The sequence below is a fragment of the Prionailurus viverrinus genome, chromosome B2 (assembly GCF_022837055.1).
Source record: "Prionailurus viverrinus isolate Anna chromosome B2, UM_Priviv_1.0, whole genome shotgun sequence".
Lineage (NCBI taxonomy): Eukaryota > Metazoa > Chordata > Mammalia > Carnivora > Felidae > Prionailurus > Prionailurus viverrinus.
The window spans coordinates 132,244,485-132,268,421 of record NC_062565.1 but is presented as its reverse complement, the minus strand read 5'-3'; the positions used below and the strand labels follow the sequence as shown (position 1 = coordinate 132,268,421).

Below are 23,937 nucleotides of genomic sequence, written 5' to 3'. Positions count from 1 at the left end.
TCTTGATTATAATCCATTTTGGTGGAGGTCATGCTTCACTGAAAGTTCACATTTACTTTATAATATATAACCTTTATAATTTTGTCTGAAGGCTGAAAACTTTAGATATCCCCCCCCCATTTTTTCCATAATGGAAAGATAGGATCTAAAATAACTCATTTCTCATAAAAAAAATAAGTGTGGGAAACATAACACCATGGTATATCATCTTGTTTCAAGGGTATAAAGGTCACTTTTCCAAATATGTGTTTAGGTTCTAGAAGAAAAAGACAAAAACATTACCTTATATTTAAAAAAAAAAAGGAAAAGTTACTTCTTCTTTTGTTTTTAAATGAAGCAATAGCCATCTTTCCAGATAAAGCAAGTGCTGCTTTCCAGACATTTTTTTAATGTGCTTAATGTTGTTGTGCTTTCAACTCAAAAATCATGGTGTCAATGTTTTCATGGATCAAGTTTTAGAAGGAATTTCTCTTCAAAGACAAATATTGGAAAGTGGGTCTAGTGGGTTAGAAGACAAGAGTTGAGAGAGATGATAGATAAAACAGTGCCCACCAATAAGGGATGAGCATTTGAAATGTAAGGACTCTATTCTTAATAGTTTGATTGGCCAGGATATAGTAGGGAGAGGGGGCAAAATGAAAGGTTATTGGCTTAATTACCTTTATTGGATATTTCTTTTGTAGAGTGGATAAGTTAGAAGATGAGGCCATAATCCAATAAAAGGGGCTAGGGAATATATAATTAAATATGGCATACCCAATATATTTAATCATGTATTTAATCATAGGCTCCTAACAAGATAGAATGTAAATCTACTGTAAAGGCTTCCCAAGATGAGGAAAACAGGGTGGAAAATGTCAACACTTGGCATACAACTAAAGCCAGAAAGCTCTCACTCATCCCCTGAGAATAGTGTGCCTTTAGGTCCCCACAAGAGATCTACCACTGACACTCAGCTATAGTTTAACAGGAAAGTAGGCATTTTGTAATTAGAAAAACACAACTTAATGGGGTGCCTGGGTGACTCAAGTCGGTTAAGCATCTGTAGCTCATGAACTCTCGGTTCATGGGTTCAAGCCCTGCATTGGGCTCTGTGCTAACAGCTCAGAACCTGGAGCCTACTTCGGATTCTGGGTCTCCCTCTATCTCTGTTCGTTCCCCATGCACACTGTCCATCTGTCTGTTTGTCTGTCTCTCTCTCTCTCTCTCTCAAAAATATTTTTAAAAATTTTTATTTTTTTAGAAAATTGTATTTTTAAAGAAAAATACAGCCTAAGAGACAAGCAAAAATGAGTTGTAATTTTACAGATGAATTCTAGAGGCTGAGGCTGACTGAAGAACGTCAAACCTTACCATGCTAGATAAAACATACTGATCCTGGAATAGGAAAGGAAAAGTAAGGGCCACACAATGAAACCATTTGCTTTCTCTCTGACTCCCCAAGATTTCTGACACAGTTGAGTTTTTACCACATCAAAACACCTTTTAGGCTTGATGGGAAAATTAACAAGCATATAAAACCTGTCAACTTTGAGGAGGTTATAATTTGATATTTATGTATCTATATGATTTATGGTATTATAGTAAGTTTGAATCTTGTCTCCACCACTTATTAAATTTAGGAATTTGGTATAGTTGTTTAACCTCTCTACCTTTCAAATCAACCTTTCAGGGTTGTTGTGAAGACTGGCGATATTAAATATTAATAGCCTAGTACATACCAAACACTCAATAAATGGTAGCTCTTATGTGTTCATACACATGAACCATGCTCACTTTCACTTTCTTCAAATAAAGGAACAAAAAATAGAAATTAGAACAAATCAGCCAGTTAACAATTACAGTTTTAATAATTATCACTTAAGATTTCAGTGAAATATCACCCACTTGTTCCAAATTGGCTTCTATGTAAGTATAGTTCCATAGATACCGACTGTGTGCAAAGAGAATTAGACTGTGGAGTCTCATGTTATGATAAAAAATAATGAGCTTGAAAAGAATAGCCCCTTTATTGAATTATCACATAAAACCTTTAATACTGGGAGAGGAAAAAAATTAAAAGTAATAGATAATAATTAGAAATGTAAAATTTTCTTACAGAGATACTTCAGTTCATTTTCCAAGAAGGTGAATTTAAACAATAAAATAAATTTCTAGAAGAGAGAGCAAACTAAAAGAAAACTAAAGTTAATGCTAATATCTCTTAAACACAACAATTACAACTTGACAGAGTATAATTTAGTGATTAAGAGCATGAATTCTGAAGTCAAACTGCCTAGGTTCAAATCCCACCTCTAGATTTGCAGCACTTTTTGACAACTTTTCTACTTCTCCATACATCAGAGCGGGAATAATACTAGTACATTTCTCATTATAGTGTTATCATAATTAAATGGGTTAATGTATGCAAAGTGCTTAGAATAGTGCCTGGCATATAGTAGGTCCTAAACAAATGTGATGATCATCATCACCATCGTCATTAGAATTACAGCTATGGTGAGCACAATTCTGAGAATCATCTCAAAAGAGGCAATTTCATAGAGCCAAGATGGAACATTTCTTTGGTGTAATGATTAACTTGTGGTTAGTTAACTTACTTGGTGACAATATTCTGCCAATTTGTCTAAAGTCAAAGGTTTGATTATCTTGTAGGTCTGCTGGCTGCATTCCATGACCACGTGAAGACACTAATACTGACCAGCTGTATTCAACAAATTCTCCTGGTTTTAATAAAGGTTACAGGTAAGAAAATGTAAACTGATTAATCTAAATTCATGAATAATTTTAGAAAAAATTAATGTACAAATATATTCCTATTGATCATAGTTTTGTCGCATGGTCTTAATATAAGTTGTTAATTTTGTAGGAAAAAATAGACTCAGAGACAAAAAGTAACTTAAACAAGATCACATGATTCCTTGGTGTCAGGGCTAGAACTCTCAGCCCCTATTTCTTTTTGTTTTATTTTTCCATTATTCTATATTCATTAAATACAGAATGCTCTTATTATCTTTGAGAACTTCCTATTTAAAAAATTCTATTTCTGTCATTATAGTTTATTATGCCATTATGGAAAACAGTTTCAATGACAGAATGTGGGATTTTAAGACCACCATAAGACTTTCTTATGAGAAAAATGAAAAGCCATTTTGAGGTATTGAGCACAGAAAGAGAGATATTACCTGACTTAATTTTTTTATTATTTAAATTATGTTTTTCCTTTTTTTAACTTGTTTTATTTTGTTTTTTTTTTTAATTTACATCCAAATTAGTTAGCATCTAGTGCAACAACGATCTCAGGAGTAGATTCTTTAACACCCCTTACCCATTTAGCCCATCCACCCTCCCTCCTGTAACCCTCAGTTTGTTCTCCATATTTATGAGTCTCTTCTGTTTTGTCCCCCTCCCTGTTTTTATATTATTTTTGTTTCCCTTCCCTTATGTTCATCTGTTTTGTCTCTTAAAGTCCTCATATGATTGAAGTCATATGCTTTTTGTCTTTCTCTGACTGCCTAATTTCACTTAGCATAATACCCTTCAGTTCCATCCATGTAGTTGCAAATGGCAAGATTTCATTCTTTTTGATTGCCAAGTAATACTCCATTATATATATATATATATATATACACACACACACACACACACAAATATACATATATGCCACATCTTCTTTATCCATTCATCCATCGATGGACATTTGGGCTCTTTCCATACCTTGGCTATTGTTGATAGTGCTGCTATACACATGGGGGTGCATGTGTCCCTTTGAAGCAGCACACCTGTATCCCATGGATAAAATGCCTAGTATTGCAATTGCTGGGTCATAGGGTAGTTCTATTTTTAGTTTGTTGAGGAACCTCCATACTGTTTTCCAGAGTGGCTGCACCAGCTTGCATTTCCACTGACTTAAGTTTTTAAAAGATCACTTTGCCTTAAGAACAGATGATGGGGAAGGGCAGGGATCAATTAGGAGGTTATCACCATAATCCAGATGAGGGATGATGGTGCCTTGGACTGGGATGGTAGCAATGAGAATGCCAATAATTTGTCAAAGTCTGGATATGCTTGGATGGTAGCACTACAACATTTCCTTTTATGTTGGATGTGAAGCATGAGAGAAAAGAGGGGTCATGAAGGCAAGAGAATATAAATCTTAATTCAGGAAGTTCTAATGCTTTTAACTAAATACCTTTTGCTGCAGTCTAAGCCATGACTTACTCATCCTCATCTCTATGAAAAGAGGTCCATCACCATCTGCACAATGTCCTCTTGTAAACCTGGAGGCAGCCAGAATCATACTATGTGCTGTGAAAAATACTAAACAATGGCTCCTGACCTCAAAGGAGTTTATCATTTAGTAAATGAACTCCTCTCCAAATAGAAGGGAGATATATTTAACAGCACTGCAAATGTAGCCAGAAGTTGCAGCTTGATGTTAAACTGTAACCCTTCCGGGCATGCCTGCACAAATGAGAGAACCAAGCCCACCAAATGTCCATCTGGGATAGAATATACTCCTCAGGAAGTGGAAGAATCAAACATCTGAAGGGAAAGCTAATTCTAGGTATGGTGTGGTGTTCCTGCTTGCCTTGGCTCCCTGTTCAGCTCCCTATGGACTCATGTATGAATTCCTATCTCTTCCAGGGAAGGGAGAGAACTGTGAACAAAGAATAGAAAGGGCTATTTCCCCCCAAATCCTCTAAGATATGAGAGTAACAGCCAATACTACTCTGATAGATGTCCATAGAATATAGCCCAGAAAGGCAGAGAAGCACCAAGTGTGGCAGGCTTTGGCATCTCAAGGACTCCATGCATCCTTGGCAATAACCACTGGTGCAGGGAACAGCATCCTCAGAAGCTCAGGTGTTCATTGTCGTCATGATTCCCTACGATGTGTCATTAGCACCCAGCAGAGATAGGGCAGATAGAGGAATAAAAGAGGTAGATATCACATGTAACTGACCTTTCCACAAGCAAGCATCTGAGAGACTCAGAAATACTTGTCTGAACTCAGCTATTATTAGCAGGTAAGCAAGAGTCGGAGAGGTAAGTTTATATTGTCATCTTTGTTCAGCTTTAAAATAATGATGAAAGGGGCGCCTGGGTGGCTCAGTCAGTTACGTGTCCAACTTTGGCTCAGGTCATGATCTCCCAGTTCGTGGATTCGAGCCCCACGTGGGGCTCTGTGCTGACAGTTCAGAGCCTGGAGCCTGCTTCGGATTCTGTCTCGCTCTCTCTGTGCCTCCCCCACTTGTGCTCTCCCTCTATCTCAAAGTTAATAAACATTAAAAAAAATTATGATGGGATGAGTTCTTTACACTCCCGGTACTCACTGCAACATTTTATATAATTATATTTCACAATTAGGCAGTCTGTATACCCCAAGGCTCACATATTTGCCACATCTGTGTAAAGTACCCAGAAATCAGGTAGATAGCCTCTTCATGGATGTTAAAGAGAATGAATTCTGGAAAAACAGACAACTGTTCTTTTGAAAAGGGTAAACATGAGAATATTTTTAAGACAAGTGTCCTTCAGGGGCGCCTGGGTGGCGCAGTCGGTTAAGCGTCCGACTTCAGCCAGGTCACAATCTCGCGGTCCGGGAGTTCGAGCCCCAAGTCGGGCTCTGGGCTGATGGCTCAGAGCCTGGAGCCTGTTTCCGATTCTGCGTCTCCCTCTCTCTCTGCCCCTCCCCCGTTCATGCTCTGTCTCTCTCTGTCCCAAAAATAAATAAACGTTGAAAAAAAAATTAAAAAAAAAAAAAGACAAGTGTCCTTCATAAAAGCAGTCATTTTACAAAATCAATAAAAAGAACAAATCTGTATGTCCTGGTACATATATTACCAACCTTATTTTGTATAACACTTCCTCCCTTTCACTCATAAAGGAAATAATATTCCATTTTTAAACACTTTTTTTTTAAGACTTGCTAAGTGGCTTCACACAACTGCACCATGTTGAAGAAGCCAAAATGACATTTTGTGGCACTGTGCCAATTTTACTCAAATTTAATAATTTTTTCTTAATCTTGAATTGTATTTGACCTTAATTCCATTTCTCCTCATGAGAGAGTATTTGTTTGTTTGTTTGTTTGTTTAGTTGTATTTATATCCTACCTTCTTTTCAAAAGTCTCCCGGTACCTCTAGTTCCAGATGATGATGAGATTAGTGTTACTACTATTATGGCTATTAATATGTCAAGGACAGAGGGAAAGGTCTGGTGGGGATGTATGTCCAAACCATTACTACTCGGCGTCCTAGAGAAGAGGGTCAGTGGTTGAGGTACTTCAGTAGGTGAGATATAGATTATATTCTAGCCAGTAGAGGAGATGAGAGGAGAAAAGGGAATCTGGAAGATGAGTGTGACAGAGTCAGGGATCAGTGGAGGCTTTCCCTTATGTAAATTCAGTAGGTTCCTTGGAAAAATTAAGCAGTTGCTTTGTGTAATATTTTTAGTAGGCAAATTAAACAAGACACCTGTTAGGTCAAAACCCTATGAAAAATACAATGACACTGAAAATCTATTCCCACAAAAGTGCATATCATATGATCCAGAAAGAAGAGCAGAGGTTTTGGAAGCCACCACCTACTGTTTCAGGAGTCACATGCTGAAAGCATCACTCAGCCATCCCACGCGTGCAAAAGAGCACATTGTCAGGTTCCACGGTTCAGCTGCATTTAGCCAGCCCTTCAAATTTCCTATCTTAATATATATTTCTATTTTCACTGCTACCCCTCCTCCACCAATACCCCATTAAGGCTTCTATGCTTTTTGAAGACATAAGCATGTGTGTGGTTTAGGGAGCTGGGGGTTGGGAAGGGCCAGAAGCAACTAAAAAGAATAATTCTCCAGAATAAAACATTCTGGCAACAACTTCCCATCTTTTTCTGAAGTAGTCTCATCATCTTGTCACTGACTGCCCTGCTCTTGTCTAGCAGGAAAATGACAATAGCCCTATTCTCCATGAGCTCTAGAGCAAAGGTTCAGCCCAGAAGACCCTCTCTGGAGTCAGGATGTCCAGATTTATTAGAGCAAGTATATGTGAGCCAAAGTGTACGTGGGGGGGGGGGTGTAAGAAAGATAGACAGAGATTGAGATTTACCTTCCAATGAGGGAGAACTCTCCCACAACACCCAGGCGCCGCATGGCACTCAGGAGGCCTCGGACAGTCATGCCTTCGCAGAAGCAGACAACCACTCTGGCCTTGGGAAGCCTCTCCCGAAGCTTGCGCAGGAGTCGGTCAAAGCTCTTTTCCCCAGCATTGCTGTAGATTTTGTCTGAGTGGGCGATGCAGAGGCCTTCCTGGGCAGCCAGCTCTTTGAAAGCATCCATTCCGCTCTCCCCATAATTCCCTGTCCAGAAACAACCAGCAGATGTTCAAGACAACCTGGCAGCACAGCAGTTACAAGCTTGAATAAAGGCTCATTAGTTGCAAGGAATGGAGAGGACAGACTTGCCAAATAATTTGTAAATATAACTGGAACTGAAGGAAGATCTGGATGGATTCAAGAGAGTAATCACCTGTAATCAAACTATCAACTATGAAAATAATGAGAAACTATCTAACCGGGGCATCCACGGTGAAACAAGTTTTGAGAAATAAAGGACTACTGCCCTATTTTACAACAGCAATCAGTAGTGGTTGTCACAGATTTTAGCAATGTGGGAAAGATCACCATATTGGGTAAGAGGTCAACCAGCGCAACGAGAAGCCCTGTTTATTTGAGGGCTCACTTCTCTGGCTTCCAGTTAAGAGGCAGACACTCATGGTGACAGCAAACCCTGAAGAGTAAGAAAAACGAATGGAACACTTGGCCAGGTCAGAATAAGTAGACAAGACCTAGCTGCATGGTTTAGTCAAAATCCACCATCCTCTGATGAAGTGATAGGATGATGGGAGATTTGGCCTTATTTAACTATCATTCTAAGATAACATGTACTTTAAGAACTCATAGAAATCAACGAAATAAAACAAATACCACCTTGTGCCAGTTTCCCATTTCTCTATTTCACTGCTGATTCTAGCCCCCACCTTAGTGTCCTCTGTACCTCTACCCGCTTTCCCCAAGTTTGGGCATTTCGACACCTGTGTAGATGATCCAAAACCACATCCTCCAAGTTTCTCAACCCCCTCTGTCCAATGATATTTTCTATAACCCTCTTACCTCCATGGTCACACTTTGACCTTGTTGTCACAAATGTTTCCAATATCTCTGAATATAGATGTCAAACATCCCAGTCTCTGTTTATACCCTCTTATCTTTCAAGCCCATATATTCTGCTACCCCTACTCCAACATTTCTTCAACTTTATGAAAACCTCAAATCCATTGACTTCCCAATCTTTCTTTCCATCCTTCCTCTCATTTGCCTCTTAGACCAGCTCATATCTTAAAGGAGTGATTATAAGGATAGGCTGTTTCCTCATAATCCTTAGAATCCTCATAATCACTCCCTTACAAATTCCTTAGCTCCTTTGTGTCCTTCTGACAAACCTCAATGCTAGTTAAAACAAACCATTCACCTATTCCATGTCTCCACTTGAGGACCTAAGTATGCCTGGAAAAAATTCAAAATCTTGATGACTGGTCTTATTAAAAATTCATAAGCATTCATACCAAAAGGGGCATTCAATATTGCAAGAAAATTATACTACATCTCCTCCATAAATAAAATCTCCTAGTCCCTAACATGATAATTTCATCCTTACTCTTCCCTCCTTAAATCTCCAAATTATTGGCCCCACCTCTGACCCTCATCTCAGCTGGGATCTTCATTTCATATTTCAATAAGAACACAGAAACAATCCAACAAAAACTAACTCAGCCACACATCACAACATCTACAAAGTTTTCTTTGTTGGCACTCATTTCTCTGGCATTTCTCCTGCTGCAAATTTGAAGTGTTTCCATCTTAGGACAGAGCCAACTCTTACTCAGAAATACTAGGTCTCATTGCTTTTTGTCTATTCAAGAACTTTATCCTGCAATTGTCCCCTCTCTTTGCTAAAAATCAAACTATTTCCTTCTACTGGTGTCAGTAAAAAATAAAAACTAAAACTTTTTGGACTCTTTTTCCCACTTGAGTTACTATCTCATTTGCCACTCCTACTCACAACCTAGGTCTGTGTGTTTGCCTCAGCATCTGCCATGCTCTCCTTTACCACCCTTCCCATAACCTCAGAATCTTCTCTTGTCAAGGTCACCAAAAAATTCCCTGTTGCCTATTTTATGATCTGTTCTCTCTTCGTCTTTATTTACCACCAAGGTGCATTCAACAGCTGGCCACACCCTCCATGATATCCTCTCAGTATCAGTGTCTGTAATGCATCCTTTCATGATTTACTCACCACTTACTGACTACTCCTTGATGAGCAGAGGATTTTCCTCCTCTGCTCAGCCTAGAATATTGTCATGCCAGGACCTGGTCACATTCAGTCACATTCCTTCAAACAGCATTTGAATATTATGGATGAATCCCAAATGTAGGTCTACAGACCAGACTCCCCTTTGGAGCAAAAGATAGTACACTCAATTGAACCCTTGATATATCCACTTATAGACATCTTAAAGTTAACATATTTGAAACAGAATGTTTTCCCTCTCCACCTTGTAAATCTGCTCTTTCCAGGCATCTGCTGTTACTAACTAATGCCATTGCCCACCACACTGCTCAATAACAAAGTTTAGGAACTCTTGATTTCTAGCTTTCTCCCATGTTCCAGATCCATTCCACAGACTGTTCTAAAACATTTTTAAGCTAGTCTCCTCCATTTCAACCTCAGCCATCCTAAACCAAGTGTCTTAGGTCAGGTTCCCTAAAAGCAGAGCTGAGATGAAGCTTCTTGTTCAAGTTACTTATTGAGAAGAAGAGGAGCTAGAGAATCAGGGAAGGACAGGTCAGGAATCCTAAGCAGGAATGTCATCTCAGCTACTGATAAGCTTCAGTATGATTCCACAAGGAAGTGTTACAGCAAAAACTGTAGCACAAAGTTAGCCCCACCTTTAGGCAACAGGACCCCTTTGCCACTCGGTCATTGGCTAAGGTCCATAAGAAGGGAGGGGAGTTGTAGCCTCCCAGGAAGGAGTCGGCCAAGATTTATAAAAGCTTACTTTCATAGTAGCTGGGAGATTGGTGTACAAGGCAGCTACATGTAATCTGGACAGGCCATTAACAGCATCCTCTATTCCAAGTAACTGTCAGTTCTTGCCTTCACAACTATCCTATCTTCTGATTGGTCTCCTTGCATCTATTCTTGTTCCCAATGATTCATTCCACCCCTAATAAACAGAGTGATCAGTTAAGGTATAAATCAGATATATCACTTCTCTTCAAAAAGCTTCAATCACTTTCCAGCATACTTAGAATGATACCAGAACTCCCTCTTCCGAACTACCAGCCTTTTACATGGACTGAGCCTTCCAACTTCTCTACTCTCATCTCTGCTCACTTCCCCTCTCCCACCTTCTCTAGACCATAGCCTTCTTTCTCTCCTTGGAATACTGTAAACTCACTCATGCCTCTATATTACCTGTTTCCATCACCTGAAAAGAGAATTTTCTACAGATGTTCTTATCAACATTTCTCAATATAAATGTCATCCCTTCTGAAAAACTTTTCCTGATCAGTTATCTTAAAGAAACCTCCCAGTAATCCTGTTCATGTCCCTTGATTTTATCTTATAACCTATATTTGGCACTTTTTCTTGTTAATTTTTCTCTTCCCTCTAGAATATAAGCTCCATGAGAACGCCTCTTTGTGCCTCATCCAATGATGTATCCCTAATACTGAGAACAGTTCTAGACACTAAATAAATGGTAAAAGTGCATTTGTTCTAAGAGCACAATACAAAAAGGAACAAAGGTTGTAAATAAGCAACTTGAAAAAAGTAAGCAAAAGTGGGGGATAAGCATATGAAAAAAATTACTGGCTCTCATTAATTATCAAGACAGTGCCTCTAAAACAAGATATTTTTTCACCTGTCAAATTGCCAGAATTACAAAAATTAATAATATTTAATGTTGGCAAGACACAAATACATTTACTTTTGGTGAAAGCAATTCAAACTTTTGGCAGACAATTTGGTAGTAGTTTTCAAATATTTTTGAGGTAAATATCAATATTCAATATATACATTATACAATAAATACATTAATGGTTAAATACATCTATAGTTAAGTCAAAATAATTTAAAAGAATAATATTATCCCCCCCCCCCCACAAAAAAGGATTTAGGATTTAAAGTTCAACATCTATAAAAGTTTCATGGGCACTGTAATAAAACCTAATGAGTTTCCTATATTGTTGAAAAGGAAGCTTTCTCATTTCCTTTTTCATAAGATTAAATTATCAGCTAATGTATTTTCCTTTTAATTTAACCATCTTTAGTGGCGTAGTCCAGTCCATTGAAGCCCAAATGGAAGGACTGATGCATCACAAAATCCTCAGTTCCATGGACTGTGGAAACACATCATGGCTCATACAAGAGGCATTGACTGATTGTAAGCATGAAAACTAACTGGCAAGTGGACGCTCATTTGTCTACAGATGAGGGTTTGAGAAAGGATATCAGATGCCACTTTCCCATAGTAAATACACATTCAAGAATCTACAAGGTAGACAAATACCACTAGCCAAGTCTCTTACGAAAAGCACTATCATCAGTTTGTCAGAAGATGTTGTTACAAGGGCAATAACTTCATTGCTAAAGTGCCATGCTTGGATTTCAATTACGGAAAACTATTTTATTCCTTTCTTAAAATACATGCAGATTAACTGAACAAGAATTTTTTAGGTATTCAAATAACAAAATCTTTGTTTTCTAAATCTAGTAAAGACCTTAGATATACTCTAAACCCTTCAGGTTACAGACAAGGAGATTGAACCACAGACGGTCAATGGCTCACCAATGAGCATGAAGCTTATTGTGTTAGAACTAGAGCAGTTCTGAATGACTTGACTCCTAGGTTACTGCTCATTTTTCTTAATAGCAAAAGTCATTTAAATGTGCATGTTTTCTGAATAGACACTTCTCTAAAGAAGACATCCGGATGGCCAACAGGCACATGAAAAGATGTTCAGCGTCGCTCCTTATCAGGGAAATACAAATCAAAACCACACTCAGGTATCACCTCACGCCAGTCAGAGTGGCCAAAATGAACAAATCAGGAGACTATAGATGCTGGAGAGGATGTGGAGAAACGGGAACCCTCTTGCACTGTTGGTGGGAATGCAAAGTGGTGCAGCCGCTCTGGAAAGCAGTGTGGAGGTTCCTCAGAAAATTAAAAATAGACCTACCCTATGACCCAGCAATAGCACGGCTAGGAATTTATCCAAGGGATACAGGAGTACTGATGCATAGGGGCACTTGTACCCCAGTGTTCATAGCAGCACTCTCAACAATAGCCAAATTATGGAAAGAGCCTAAATGTCCATCAACTGATGAATGGATAAAGAAAATGTGGTTTATATACACAATGGAATACTACGTGGCAATGAGAAAAAATGAAATATGGCCTTTTGTAGCAACGTGGATGGAACTGGAGAGTGTGATGCTAAGTGAAATAAGCCATACAGAGAAAGACAGATACCATATGGTTTCACTCTTATGTGGATCCTGAGAAACTTAACAGGAACCCATGGGGGAGGGGAAGGAAAAAAAAAAGCGGTTAGAGTGGGAGAGAGCCAAAGCATAAGAGACTGTTAAAAACTGAGAACAAACTGAGGGTTGATGGGGGGTGGGAGGGAGGAGAGGGTGGGTGATGGGTATTGAGGAGGGCACCTTTTGGGATGAGCACTGGGTGTTGTATGGAAACCAATTTGTCAATAAATTTCATATATTAAAAAAAATAAAAATAAAAAAATAAATGTGCATGTTTTCATAATCAAAAAAAATGTCTGCATAGGTCAATTGGTTTCATAAAATATTTGTCCCATTTTCTGTATTCATATTTTCTTGCTCACAGACCAATTATTCATTATAGAAATTGATAGCTGAATATCATGCATTGGGCCATGTTTAAACTGCCTATTTTTCTCATTGTACCTAGAAGTCTCCAAAGTAGCACATAAATTTCCATGAGAAGAGTTCTAATATAGGAAAAACAACAATAATAACTTGTACTTTTATAAATCTTTATACTTTAAAATTTGAATTCATAAACATTATCTTCCTTGACTCTTAGAACAACAGCCCTATTGTACTCATTATATTGATAATAGTACTAGATGCAAAGACCATAAAAAATGGGACAAAAATTCCTACAGGAAGTTTAAAATCATGTTACTTTCACTTAGCAACAGAACTAATGACATGACATGGACAAGCGTAAGTATCTAATAGAGGTGCTATGGATTAGGAATCAGGAAATCCCACCTAAAGAATGTGCCACTTGTTGGAAGGGATATGGAGAAAAGGGAACCTTTGTATTCTATTGCTGGGAATACAAATTGGTATAGCCATTAGGAAAACAGTATGAGGTTCTTTAACACATTCTGAATAGAACTACCATATGATCCAGCAAGACCATTACTAAGTATATATTTAAAGGAAGTAAAATCAGTATTTCAAGGAGATATCTGCACTTCTATATTCATGACAGCAATATTCACAACAGCCAAGGTATGAAAACAACCTAAGTTTCCATTAGTGGATGAAAGGAAAACGAAAATGTGGTCGAGATATATGATGGAATATTAGCCATAAATAAAAGGAAATCCTGCCATTTGCAACAACATGGCTGAACCTGGAGGACGTTATCCTAAGTGAAATAAGCCAGACATAGAAAGACAAATACTACAGGATCTTACTTATGTGTAGAATCTGAAAGAGCCAAACCCATAGAGCCAGAGAGTAGAATAGTCGTTACCAGGGTGGAAGAGTGGAAAAAATGAGAAGATATTGGTCAAAGGCTACAAACATTCAGTTTTGAAATGAGTGAGCCCATATGTAGTTAATGATATTTATTATATACTTGAAATTTGCTAAAAGAATAGATCTTAAATGATCTTACCACACACACACACACACACACACACACACACACAGATATGTAACTATGTGAGGTAATGGTTGGCTGTGTGAATTAACTTGATTGTGGTAATCATTTCACAATGTATATGTCTATCAAACCATTATCTTAAATATCTACAGTTTTATTTGTCAATTATACCTCAAGAAAACTGGGGGCACCTTTATTCTGTGTCTTAAAATCTGAATAGATTTTCAACAGATAGAAAGAAAACTGGAGGACAGGTCCTCTTTGCCTCTCTCCCAGGTTATGAGCAAACAATGCCAGACTGAAACTAAAACACCCAGCACTGAGCCCACCTCTGCCTCCTCTCCCCCTTCCATTCTGCCGCACAGGCCTCCTCTTGCCTTCCCTGGTTTTGAAGAACTTATTTAGATAGTTCTGTGTGCAACCCTAAAAGGAGCTGTGAGTGTATAAAGAACTGACTCTAAACAAAACTCTCAAAAAATAAAGGGCTATGTAATTGTAAACACTTACACTTGGTAGAGAGCGGCAAATTTTCATTCAATTAGCAAATAGTTTATTGAACTCTCCACTCAAAAATTTTCTTGGGCTCTACACTTAAAGAGTTGCCAAGAAATATTGGACATTGACTCTTCCTTCAATTTGATGAATATTTACTACGTGTCTGGCACTGTGCTACACATCTTAGCATTTCATTAATTCATCACTCCAAAAAAAAAAGTTTTACAGAGGATGACATAGAAGCTATATAATGTTACGTAACTTGTTCAAGGTCAACAGTGGTGGATCTAGGATTTCACATCTAACTCGGAACTTCTTGCTTATCACCATCACTTCACACTGCCTCCTACATGAACTTATACATAGTGGTGAGAGCATGACACAACCACACAAAATATAGCAGCAGTAATAAGTTATAAATGCTTCATGGGAAATGAAAAATAGCATAATACCAAATCTCGGAATAAGAAAACAGAGATGATCAGAGAATGCCTCTTTGAAAAGTAGAAATGAAACTGGGCTTTGAAGAACGTAAGCAAAAGGTTGGCATTCAGGGTGAATGGGAGCAAATGAGAAACCACAAAAAAGATTTTTAGAGGCAAAGAGTAGAGAAGTCCCACTGGAGCAGAAGGCTCATGGTTTATAGAACTACACTCTGTATAACAGATCCCTAGAAGCATCTGGCATACCACTACAAGATTGCAACATGGAAATGTGCTATATGGTACTGTGTTGTAACAGATTTTATAACAGACTTTATCACTGTTATAATGTTGCCTAAATCCTAGAGAGTGAGCAAGAAAGGGAAGAGTGGCATCTGACAAAGCCCATAAAATATAATAATAAAATATGTTGAAAACCTTAATTCCTATCTTATGTGACAAAATAAACTGCAGAGTAAATCAAGATTTTCCATAAAACGAAGCTTCTAAATAGAACCTAAGGGGAAGATATATGAGAGAGAACATGGGGTTTACAAAGAAATTCCCATTGTTTGAAAAGTAATTTAAAATTTTAAATATAACAGAACTAGACATTATTGCCTATACAGAGCAAAGTTTTAAAAGGTACTGAAAATGGGGGTAAAAATAGAACTATCTCAGGGGAGAAAAAATAATCATTATAACTCTGAATTTTCTAAGCTACATATGATTTTAAAGTTGCATATGATTATCCAACCAGATCAACAGACATTCATTCATAAAAGATTGATTTCTAGTGATTTGGTAGCTAAATTTCATTGAGCAAGCAAGCTGTAAAACAAAATTGTGTTGGATTTCATAATGTCTTGTATGAACCACCACCATGGCAAAAAGTAGGCAAAGAAGACTAGTCCTTACATTGGTCATTTTTTTCTTCTACTCTTAAAAATAACTGGGGACATATTCAAGATACAATCTCAACTCCATTTGGTGGCTATACTCACATTTCGGCCATCATATTGAACCAAGTTCAAGCCCTGTTATTACACCTTCATAAATTATCCTGGTCAAACAAATACATTGAACACAGCTCATCCCTATGTATTTATACATCAGTTATATGAGCAGAAACATTCATACAGGGAAAATACATAGATATTTCTTCACTTCCCTTAATGAAAAAAAATGCTTTTGTTTTGAAAGATCCATCAGTATCATGCTTTAGACTTCCTTAATCCCTGCTCTATTTCGTGCTTATACCTTACAAACCTCTTTTGGTATTCCATAGTCCTAGCAGGCTCCCAGATGATGAAACCCCATGGTTTGTGAACTAGTCCCTGTCTGACAGCTTGAAAACTTAACGACTTTGTCTCCTGGGACATCTTGGGCAAGTAGGATAATGACCCATTTTTAAAAGAATTATGAAGAAATTTGTTTTCACAGCACCTTCTGGGAACCTATTACAATATTCAATAACTATCACTATCAGGAAATTCTTCTTTTTGATGTAAATTCCTTACAGTGAAATCTAAGTTCATTCCCTCTTCGTTTTTAGTGAAGAAAGATACCAGCTGGTATGAATTTGGTTTTTTTTGTTTTGTTTTGTTTTGTTTTGTTTTGTTGTGTTTTTTTGAAATCTTTCTGGAAGCCAAATTCAGTTTTCTCTTCTCCCAGAAAAACAGTCCCTGTTACTTCCACCTTTCCTGACAACCTTTTAATTTGTCTGTTTCTCCCACTTCAAACCTAAAAAATGTTATGTCTCCCTTGCCTCCATCCCGATACCTGCAGGCAGCATTATGGGTCTGGCCAATCAGAGTCAGAGGAAGGTGAGTCATCAGCTACATTAGGGGCAGTAAGGGAATTTATATGCAAGGTCAGTGAAGGAACTGCCTCACACAAAGCATTCAAAGGAAAAAGGGATCACTTTTATGAGCAATTTCCCAGCCTGACCCCCAACAACCACAGTTTGGGCAGGTATAGTTATAGCACCCACGTGGAAGAAGGAAATTTACCAAAAAGTGACTGTCATCTCTATGCAATAGGATGGAACCAAGTAATCTTGCCCTTTTGCCACATCAAGTTTCCAGGTATGTATTAAGGTGAGTGCATAAGAGGATGAATCTTGGAGGCAGATCAACCTGGTTTGAATCCTGGATCTGGATAAAGACATAGAGAGCCTTTAAAGTGCTTTCTTCAAGCTTTGGTTTCCTCTTGTGTAAAATGGGGATCACAATAGGCATCACAAAGACTTGTCATGATTATTAAATCATATGTGTTAATAAATACAAAGTTCCCAGACATACAAAAAGTTCAGGGAGTGGTGTCTATTTTTACTTTCCATCCATGCCTCTCCCAAGTTGTAGAATCTAAAATTGGACATGAGCTTTAGCAGTGACCCAAGAGCTTTAGATTCCTTTATTTCCATGTTCCTATTTATAAAGCCCAATCTTGTGATTTTTTTTTAACTACAGTGCTTTGCTCTCCATTCATGGTCACCTTGTTTCCAGGTTGTCCCTAATTTATTTTTTCTACCAGTCTTGAGCAAAGCAATTCCTCCCCTATTTTATTTTTGCACTTTGGGTACTTACATGAAATGCATTCAGAAGTCTATGTTTGTCTACATTGAATCTCTGTCACTGAGTCTTTTAAGTCATAACTGTCTCGTTGTATCTATTTTAGAGCTTTACACAATCACCCAGTTTGTTGTTTCTCTCACTCGAATCCTTTATAATGTGGAGAAAGAAGTTAAGAGAAGAAAAAAACTGGTGTAAAAATACAAAAGGATATCATTATTCCTGCAGAAAAGCCACATTTTTCCATTTCAGTTTTCACGTGAAGGAAAGAGGTTCACAGAGGCAGCTCCTGTCACACCTGTCCACTCTTTCTGCCTATCCCGTTTTATATATACAAACAAACCTGGGAAGATTATATACAGCAACAACAAGTTCAGAATAAGTACCCCAATACACACACACACACACACACACACACACACACACACTAAAATTATGTATATATTTTAATGATAACACGGTGCTGGCAAGAGTTCAAGGAAATAAGCACTCTCATATACTACCAATGGTAGCATAAACTGTTCCCATCTTTTTGGTAAAAAATTTATAATATAGATGTTTTAAATCATATTTGTACTTCTTGACTCAAAAATTTAGTTTTCAGTAATTAATTTCATTGCCACCAAGTTCTAGTTATAAGGATGTCCGTCACAGCATGTAATTGGAAAACATAACAGAAACAAACAAAAAAAACCCTTGTGCTCTACCGTAGAAGATTGGTTGAATAATTATTGTGTATTTACATTAAAAACACATGCAACCATTTCAAAGATGATGTAAAATTGTTTGATGTCATCAAAAATACTTATATTGTTAAGTACAAAAAAATTAAAAATAGTACACAAAGTGCAAAATTTTACATTTTAAAAGTACAATTTTTACTGTGTATTTATATTTATATAGAGAGAAAGTAAAGAATATGCATGAAATTTTTTTTATTTTATTTTTTAGTAGCATCTGGTGCAATGATGATTTCAGGAGTAGATGCCTTAGTGCCCCTTATGCATTTAGCCCATCCTCCCCTCCCACAACCCCTCCAGCAACCCTCAGTTTGTTCTCCATATTTATGAGTCTCTGTTTTGTCCCCATCCCTGTTTTTACATTATTCTTGTTTCCCTTCCCTTATGTTCATCTGGTTTGTCTCTTAAAGTTCTCATATGAGTGAAGTCATATGATTTTTGTCTTTCTCTGACTAATTTCACTTAGCATAATACCCTCCAGTTCCATCCACATAGTTATGCATGAAAATGTTAACAGTGGTTTTCTGTAGATGGTAGAATCATATGTAATTATGTTTTTATATTTTTATTATCTTTGCCTTCTAACTTATCTACAATAATCATGCATTATTTTGTTAATAAAAATGATTGGAATAAAATACATATGGTATGGTTTTCATCTGAATATCATGCTAACCATAGCTATTATGGGGTATATGAGAAATTTTTTCAGAAGGGAAATGAGCCTCTCATAATGACAGCATAACAATATTTCTTCCTAAAAAAAAAAAAAAAAAAGAAATACTAAGGCTATAATGAATGTCCATAGCAAAGTTGACCATAGACCTTGTGCTATTTCCTGAGATATCTAATCTACATATTTGGATTGAGAGAGCATGTGTAATACATATGGCTCTTATGTTTGGGACCCTGAAATGTGAAATGAGCTGCCTTAATTTATTAAGAAGTTTCTCTCTCCCCCCTCCCTCTCTCTCTTTAATATCTAATGAGATTTAGTCTAATCTAATGAGATTAGATGTAAATTTCCTCATCTACTGAGCTTCTGCCCTAAAAAAAGGTATAAAAGGCTCTGAACACCCTGTCTGCTGTAAACTTCCTACAAGCACTAGGCTATAGGCCTGGCCATCTCTTCTCCATGACAAGGAAGCACTTCAGGTTGAGACCAGGGTGGCTGGCCCGTTAAAGTCTCTCCCCTTTGAACAAAGGACTAGAAGCAGTGTGAATAATGCCTTAATATTATTTGGGCATTACTTCTAATAGGGAATAAAGATAAACAAAACCTGTTTAACCAGTTTCCGTGTCTTGGTGTCTTGAACATTCTGTCTGAAGTTAAAAGATATTGAAATATAGCTTGGCCCGGGAAGGGTAAACTACACTAATATTACCAGATCCTAAAGCAGTGGTATAGGGTGAAAATTGATAGAGATCTTATTATGTATTAATCATCTTCTTTTAACTTCACTACACCCTTATTACCTCATTTGGCCATAGTTATCTCCATTCACAAAGGAATCTGAGACCTAACAACATAAAGCAACTTACCCAAAAATTGTCACAGCTGCAATTTGAATTCAGATATGTCCTGACTCTGAAGTCTATGGCTTTTAATTACCTACCCCCTGGCATAGTTGTTGTTTCAAACTCTAATCGTTTCCTCCATATTATCCATTCGCGTATCCTTCCTCACTAAAAAATACCTGATTATGTCTGGGGTGACTGTGCATAGCCAAAAATATCTACTTTCCCATAGTCCCTTGTGGATAGAGATGCAGATGTGACCCAGTTCCAGACAAGGAGATTTAAGGCTAGGTGAGGCTTCTGGGAAATTTTTGAAAAGGTCAGATGGCAGGCATGCTTCTGGGGCCTTTTTTTTCCCTTCTCTCTATACCAGTAGATGAACCTGAGCCTGGAGGTGCAGCAGCCATGCAGTAACAGTGAGGGGTGAACTATGAGGAGGAAGCATATACATGAAGCCTGGGGCAGCAGAAGACAGAGCAGCCCAGCCCGGTACCTGGTAGCATTCCTGTGCTTCATCCTGCTCCTGGACTCCCTTCCTCTGGATGCTTTCTTGCATAAGAATGAGAGATGAATCCCTACCTGCTAAGCCACCTTTAAGATGGTTTTCTACTATTTGCAGATGAACACATTCTTCTTGGTCCTCTATATGACATTACTGTAAAAATTCCAGGACAAGAGCCAGAAGTCTTGACTGTCTCTAGCTCTGACCTTGAACGGCTTATCATTCTGTCTTCTTTGCTCATGCTTAAAAGACAGGTTCATACCAGGCGATCTTTAAGTTTCCTTATAGCAAGAGCATTTGGTGATTCTAGAACAATATGAATCAGCACTCTTTCATAATCTAGACCTTCATGTCAAAACATATTTCCTATTCTCAGTACTCAGAGTAAGCATCTGCTTAGCAGAATTTTTTTCAACAGCTTCTTCTTCCCCAATCTGATCTTTTACAAGTGCATTACTGTAGGGGAGGAGAAAGTATTTGTTGTGTAATCATTTAACATGTAACTTGCCCGCAGATTTATTTTTGCCAACTTTTAGGTGTAGAGTCACTGAAAATCAGAGAACAAGACACTGCCTTGCAGAAACAGGCAAATATGAGAAAACAAAGCTGCTTACACAACAAGCTCATTAGGTGAACCAGAAGGGGTAGAAAGACATACTGGTCAGTGTCACTGGACTGTTATTCATCAGAATCCAGGTGTTCCTTTACCCCTCCTTTACCCCAAGGAGCTGCTTTTAGCCACCTTTTGTTCAGCAGAATTAACCCAATCCTATTACTAAGCTCTTGGTTTCCTCCTATTAACCTAATTTTTTTACATCTTTTACATGATCAGTATAAAATTCCACTTAACTGAGTCAAATAGATTTTACCTTGAGTCAAAAAGAAGTTAGCCTATGGAGGAAGATTGTCTGTAATCCAAAGGACAAGCAAGCCTCCTGTAGTAAATGTAAGCAGACTAAAATTCCTTAAATTTGGAAAGGTTCTGTGAAACCTAACCAGGGTTTGGTTCTGCTTCTGTCTAGGACCATGTGCAAACTCTGGGACTCCCCTGGGTTCCAGTTTCCTTTTCTGTAAAGTGAGCTTGTTGCACTGGATAATGTCTGACGTCTTCTACTATGAAGTTGTAAGGCTAGCCCTGGTATTATGCATCATGGTGAGAAAGCTTATTCCACACCACTCTGCATTACAGAGCCTTCATTTGACCTGTATTTCACTTGCATTCAAGTTATGCAGAAAAGCTTCCCAATGATGCAGCCAATACTGTTAGAGTAATATCATTTGTTTACAGGAGAGGTAGCATGGCAGAATGGTGGAGAGCAGGAACCCTGGAACCAGAGAGCCCTGGGCTCAAATTCTGATTTCCCATCTATTAGCTGTGGGACTTCAGGTAAGTCAGTTAATTTATCTGTGCTTTGGTTCATCTGTAAAATGGAAATAATAATAGTAACCACCTCTTAGAGTTGTTTTAAGAATCAAATGACTTGTTATATAAATGAATGTTAGAATAACGTTAAGTACTATATGAGAGTTTATTATTTATTTGGCTAACATTTGTTGAGCTCTATGTGCTAAGCACCAGAAGCCCTTTACATCATTCTCTCCTTTTGCCCTCAGAAACCCACAGCGTACCATTTATCATATGATAAAACTGAGGCTTGGAAAAATTGCTAATATCTGCGTACATGGGAAATAGGAGAGAAGGGAACTCAGCCCTGGCAGTCGGAGTCCAGAGCCTGCAATCTTATTTGACGTGCTGTAGGAGGACCAGATGCATGAGTATGGCCTGGAGGGATGAATCAGACAGGTCAGGGGGACTGCAAGGAAGGCTGTGTCTATGTGTGATGATGAACAAGGCAGAGTCATTGAGGTGCCAACTAAGCACACAACCAAGTAAATGTCACTGGGCATTTTATCTGCTCCTCAGGCCAGTGTATTTGGAATAAGGCCTACACACAATGCTATTAAAAGTGCTGGCAAAGGCCCATCTAGCCCAAGATGCTTCCTTCACTGGTACCTGAAATTCTGCCATTAGCAAGACATGACTTTTCTCTTTCTACTGGAAAAAAATGCTTCTGGAAGAGGTAACCTATTAAAGCCCTGACATCCTGATCTGATTTGGCTTAGCAGATCTTTCTGAAAGCAGTGGGCAGCTGGAAGGATCATGATGCCATGGAAATGCCAGGCTGCAAAGCAGAGCAGTACACAGAAGGCGACTTCTCAATTCTACAGCACACTGGGTCTCGGGTACTTTCCTGTGGTTATCCTTGGATCATATGCAAGCACGCTCTGATGGTGAATAATTCTTTACATCTGTTATTTAAAATCTTCACAGTACATTTTGACAAGAAGACTACCAAGAGGGAACTGGATGGGCATTTAATGAGATGACAAACAAAGATGATACAGTTAATGGTAATGCTAGAGTTAAAACATACATAAATAAAATATGAAGAGTTCGCAAAGAATCTGAGTAGAAATCATCCACTGTAATTTCCTTTATCCATATGTGGTATCTGTTTCCTTATCCCTATGTGTTAACACAATATATAATTTAATAGCTGAAAACTGAAGATGTGTCATGGTCCAGTTTCCCATTTTGGTATGAAATCATCATCCATTTTCACCATTAAAAACCAAGAAAGGAAACATTATTTGTAAGAAGCCCATATTGGGAATCAAGCATTTTAGGTAAGCTTGGGCTATCACATTGCAGTGCAGAGTGAATCCTTTGCAGGCTTGCTTTCCTCTGAGCTGCCTTCCAATTTGAAGAGCTTTGAGTTGATGAACCACACAGGAACTGTTGATTAAGTTCTTCCTATGACACTTTGCCAAGATCTATGACAGCCAAATCACAACCATCCAATATCTCTGACTTATTATAGAGAAATGATAGCAGACATGTAGAAACTCAAATAAGCAACTCTCTAATCTCCATTTTCCTACCATCATGAGGGAACATAGAAAGATAAGTACCACATCCCAAGAATGGATATGATCTCTTTGTTGTTCAATTATCTTCTAGCATGTGTGTGTCAGGCAGAGGGAGGCACTTACGGGCAAACAAATGAATAGAAGAGAGACCATGCACTAGATAAACTCAGGTCTGGACGAATCAGACATGCAAAGGAATGATTGCATCACGCGGATGGTGCTGAAGTGCGGGCCAGAGGAAAGAGTATCCACACTCTGTTGGCAAGAATAGGAAAGGTTTCCCCAAAGAAGGAAAAGCTATACTTGGTTTTAAAGAAGCTAAGTATTTTGATTCCGAAAGACCAGAAAGTTAAAGCATTGATACTATATCTTACACATTTGTCTGTTCCTTGGACCCATTCTAATACAAGAGTAATTATAGGTCTTTGTAGTTAACTAAAAGAAAAAAAAAGAATAAGAGAGGAATAAACAATAAAATGTATGACAATTCCAAATACATACATAGACAGACACATACATGCATATGACTATGTGTGAACAATACACTAAAAAGTCGTCTTTAATGGAAACTAATTTAAATATATATATATATATATATATATATATGCACATTAAAAATGAAACCATGCCTGGGGCACCTGGGTGGCTCAGTTGGTTGAGCGTCCAACTTCAGCTCAGGTCACGATCTCACAGCTTGTGAGTTCGAGCCCCACATCAGGCTCTGTGCTGAAAACTCGGAGCCAGAACATGCTTCGG

The 23,937-nt window shown here is 38.0% G+C and overlaps 1 protein-coding gene across 2 annotated transcripts in view; it reads right to left on the bottom strand.

The window, feature by feature from the left end:
- GRM1 (glutamate metabotropic receptor 1) overlaps nt 1-23,937 on the bottom strand; it is a 429,826-nt gene that overhangs the window by 299,154 nt on the left and 106,735 nt on the right. For both annotated transcript variants that reach the window (XM_047859536.1, XM_047859537.1), the window contains exon 2: nt 7,104-7,353. In XM_047859536.1, the coding sequence (XP_047715492.1) occupies nt 7,104-7,353 (250 nt within the window). The remainder of the gene's footprint in view (nt 1-7,103; nt 7,354-23,937) is intronic.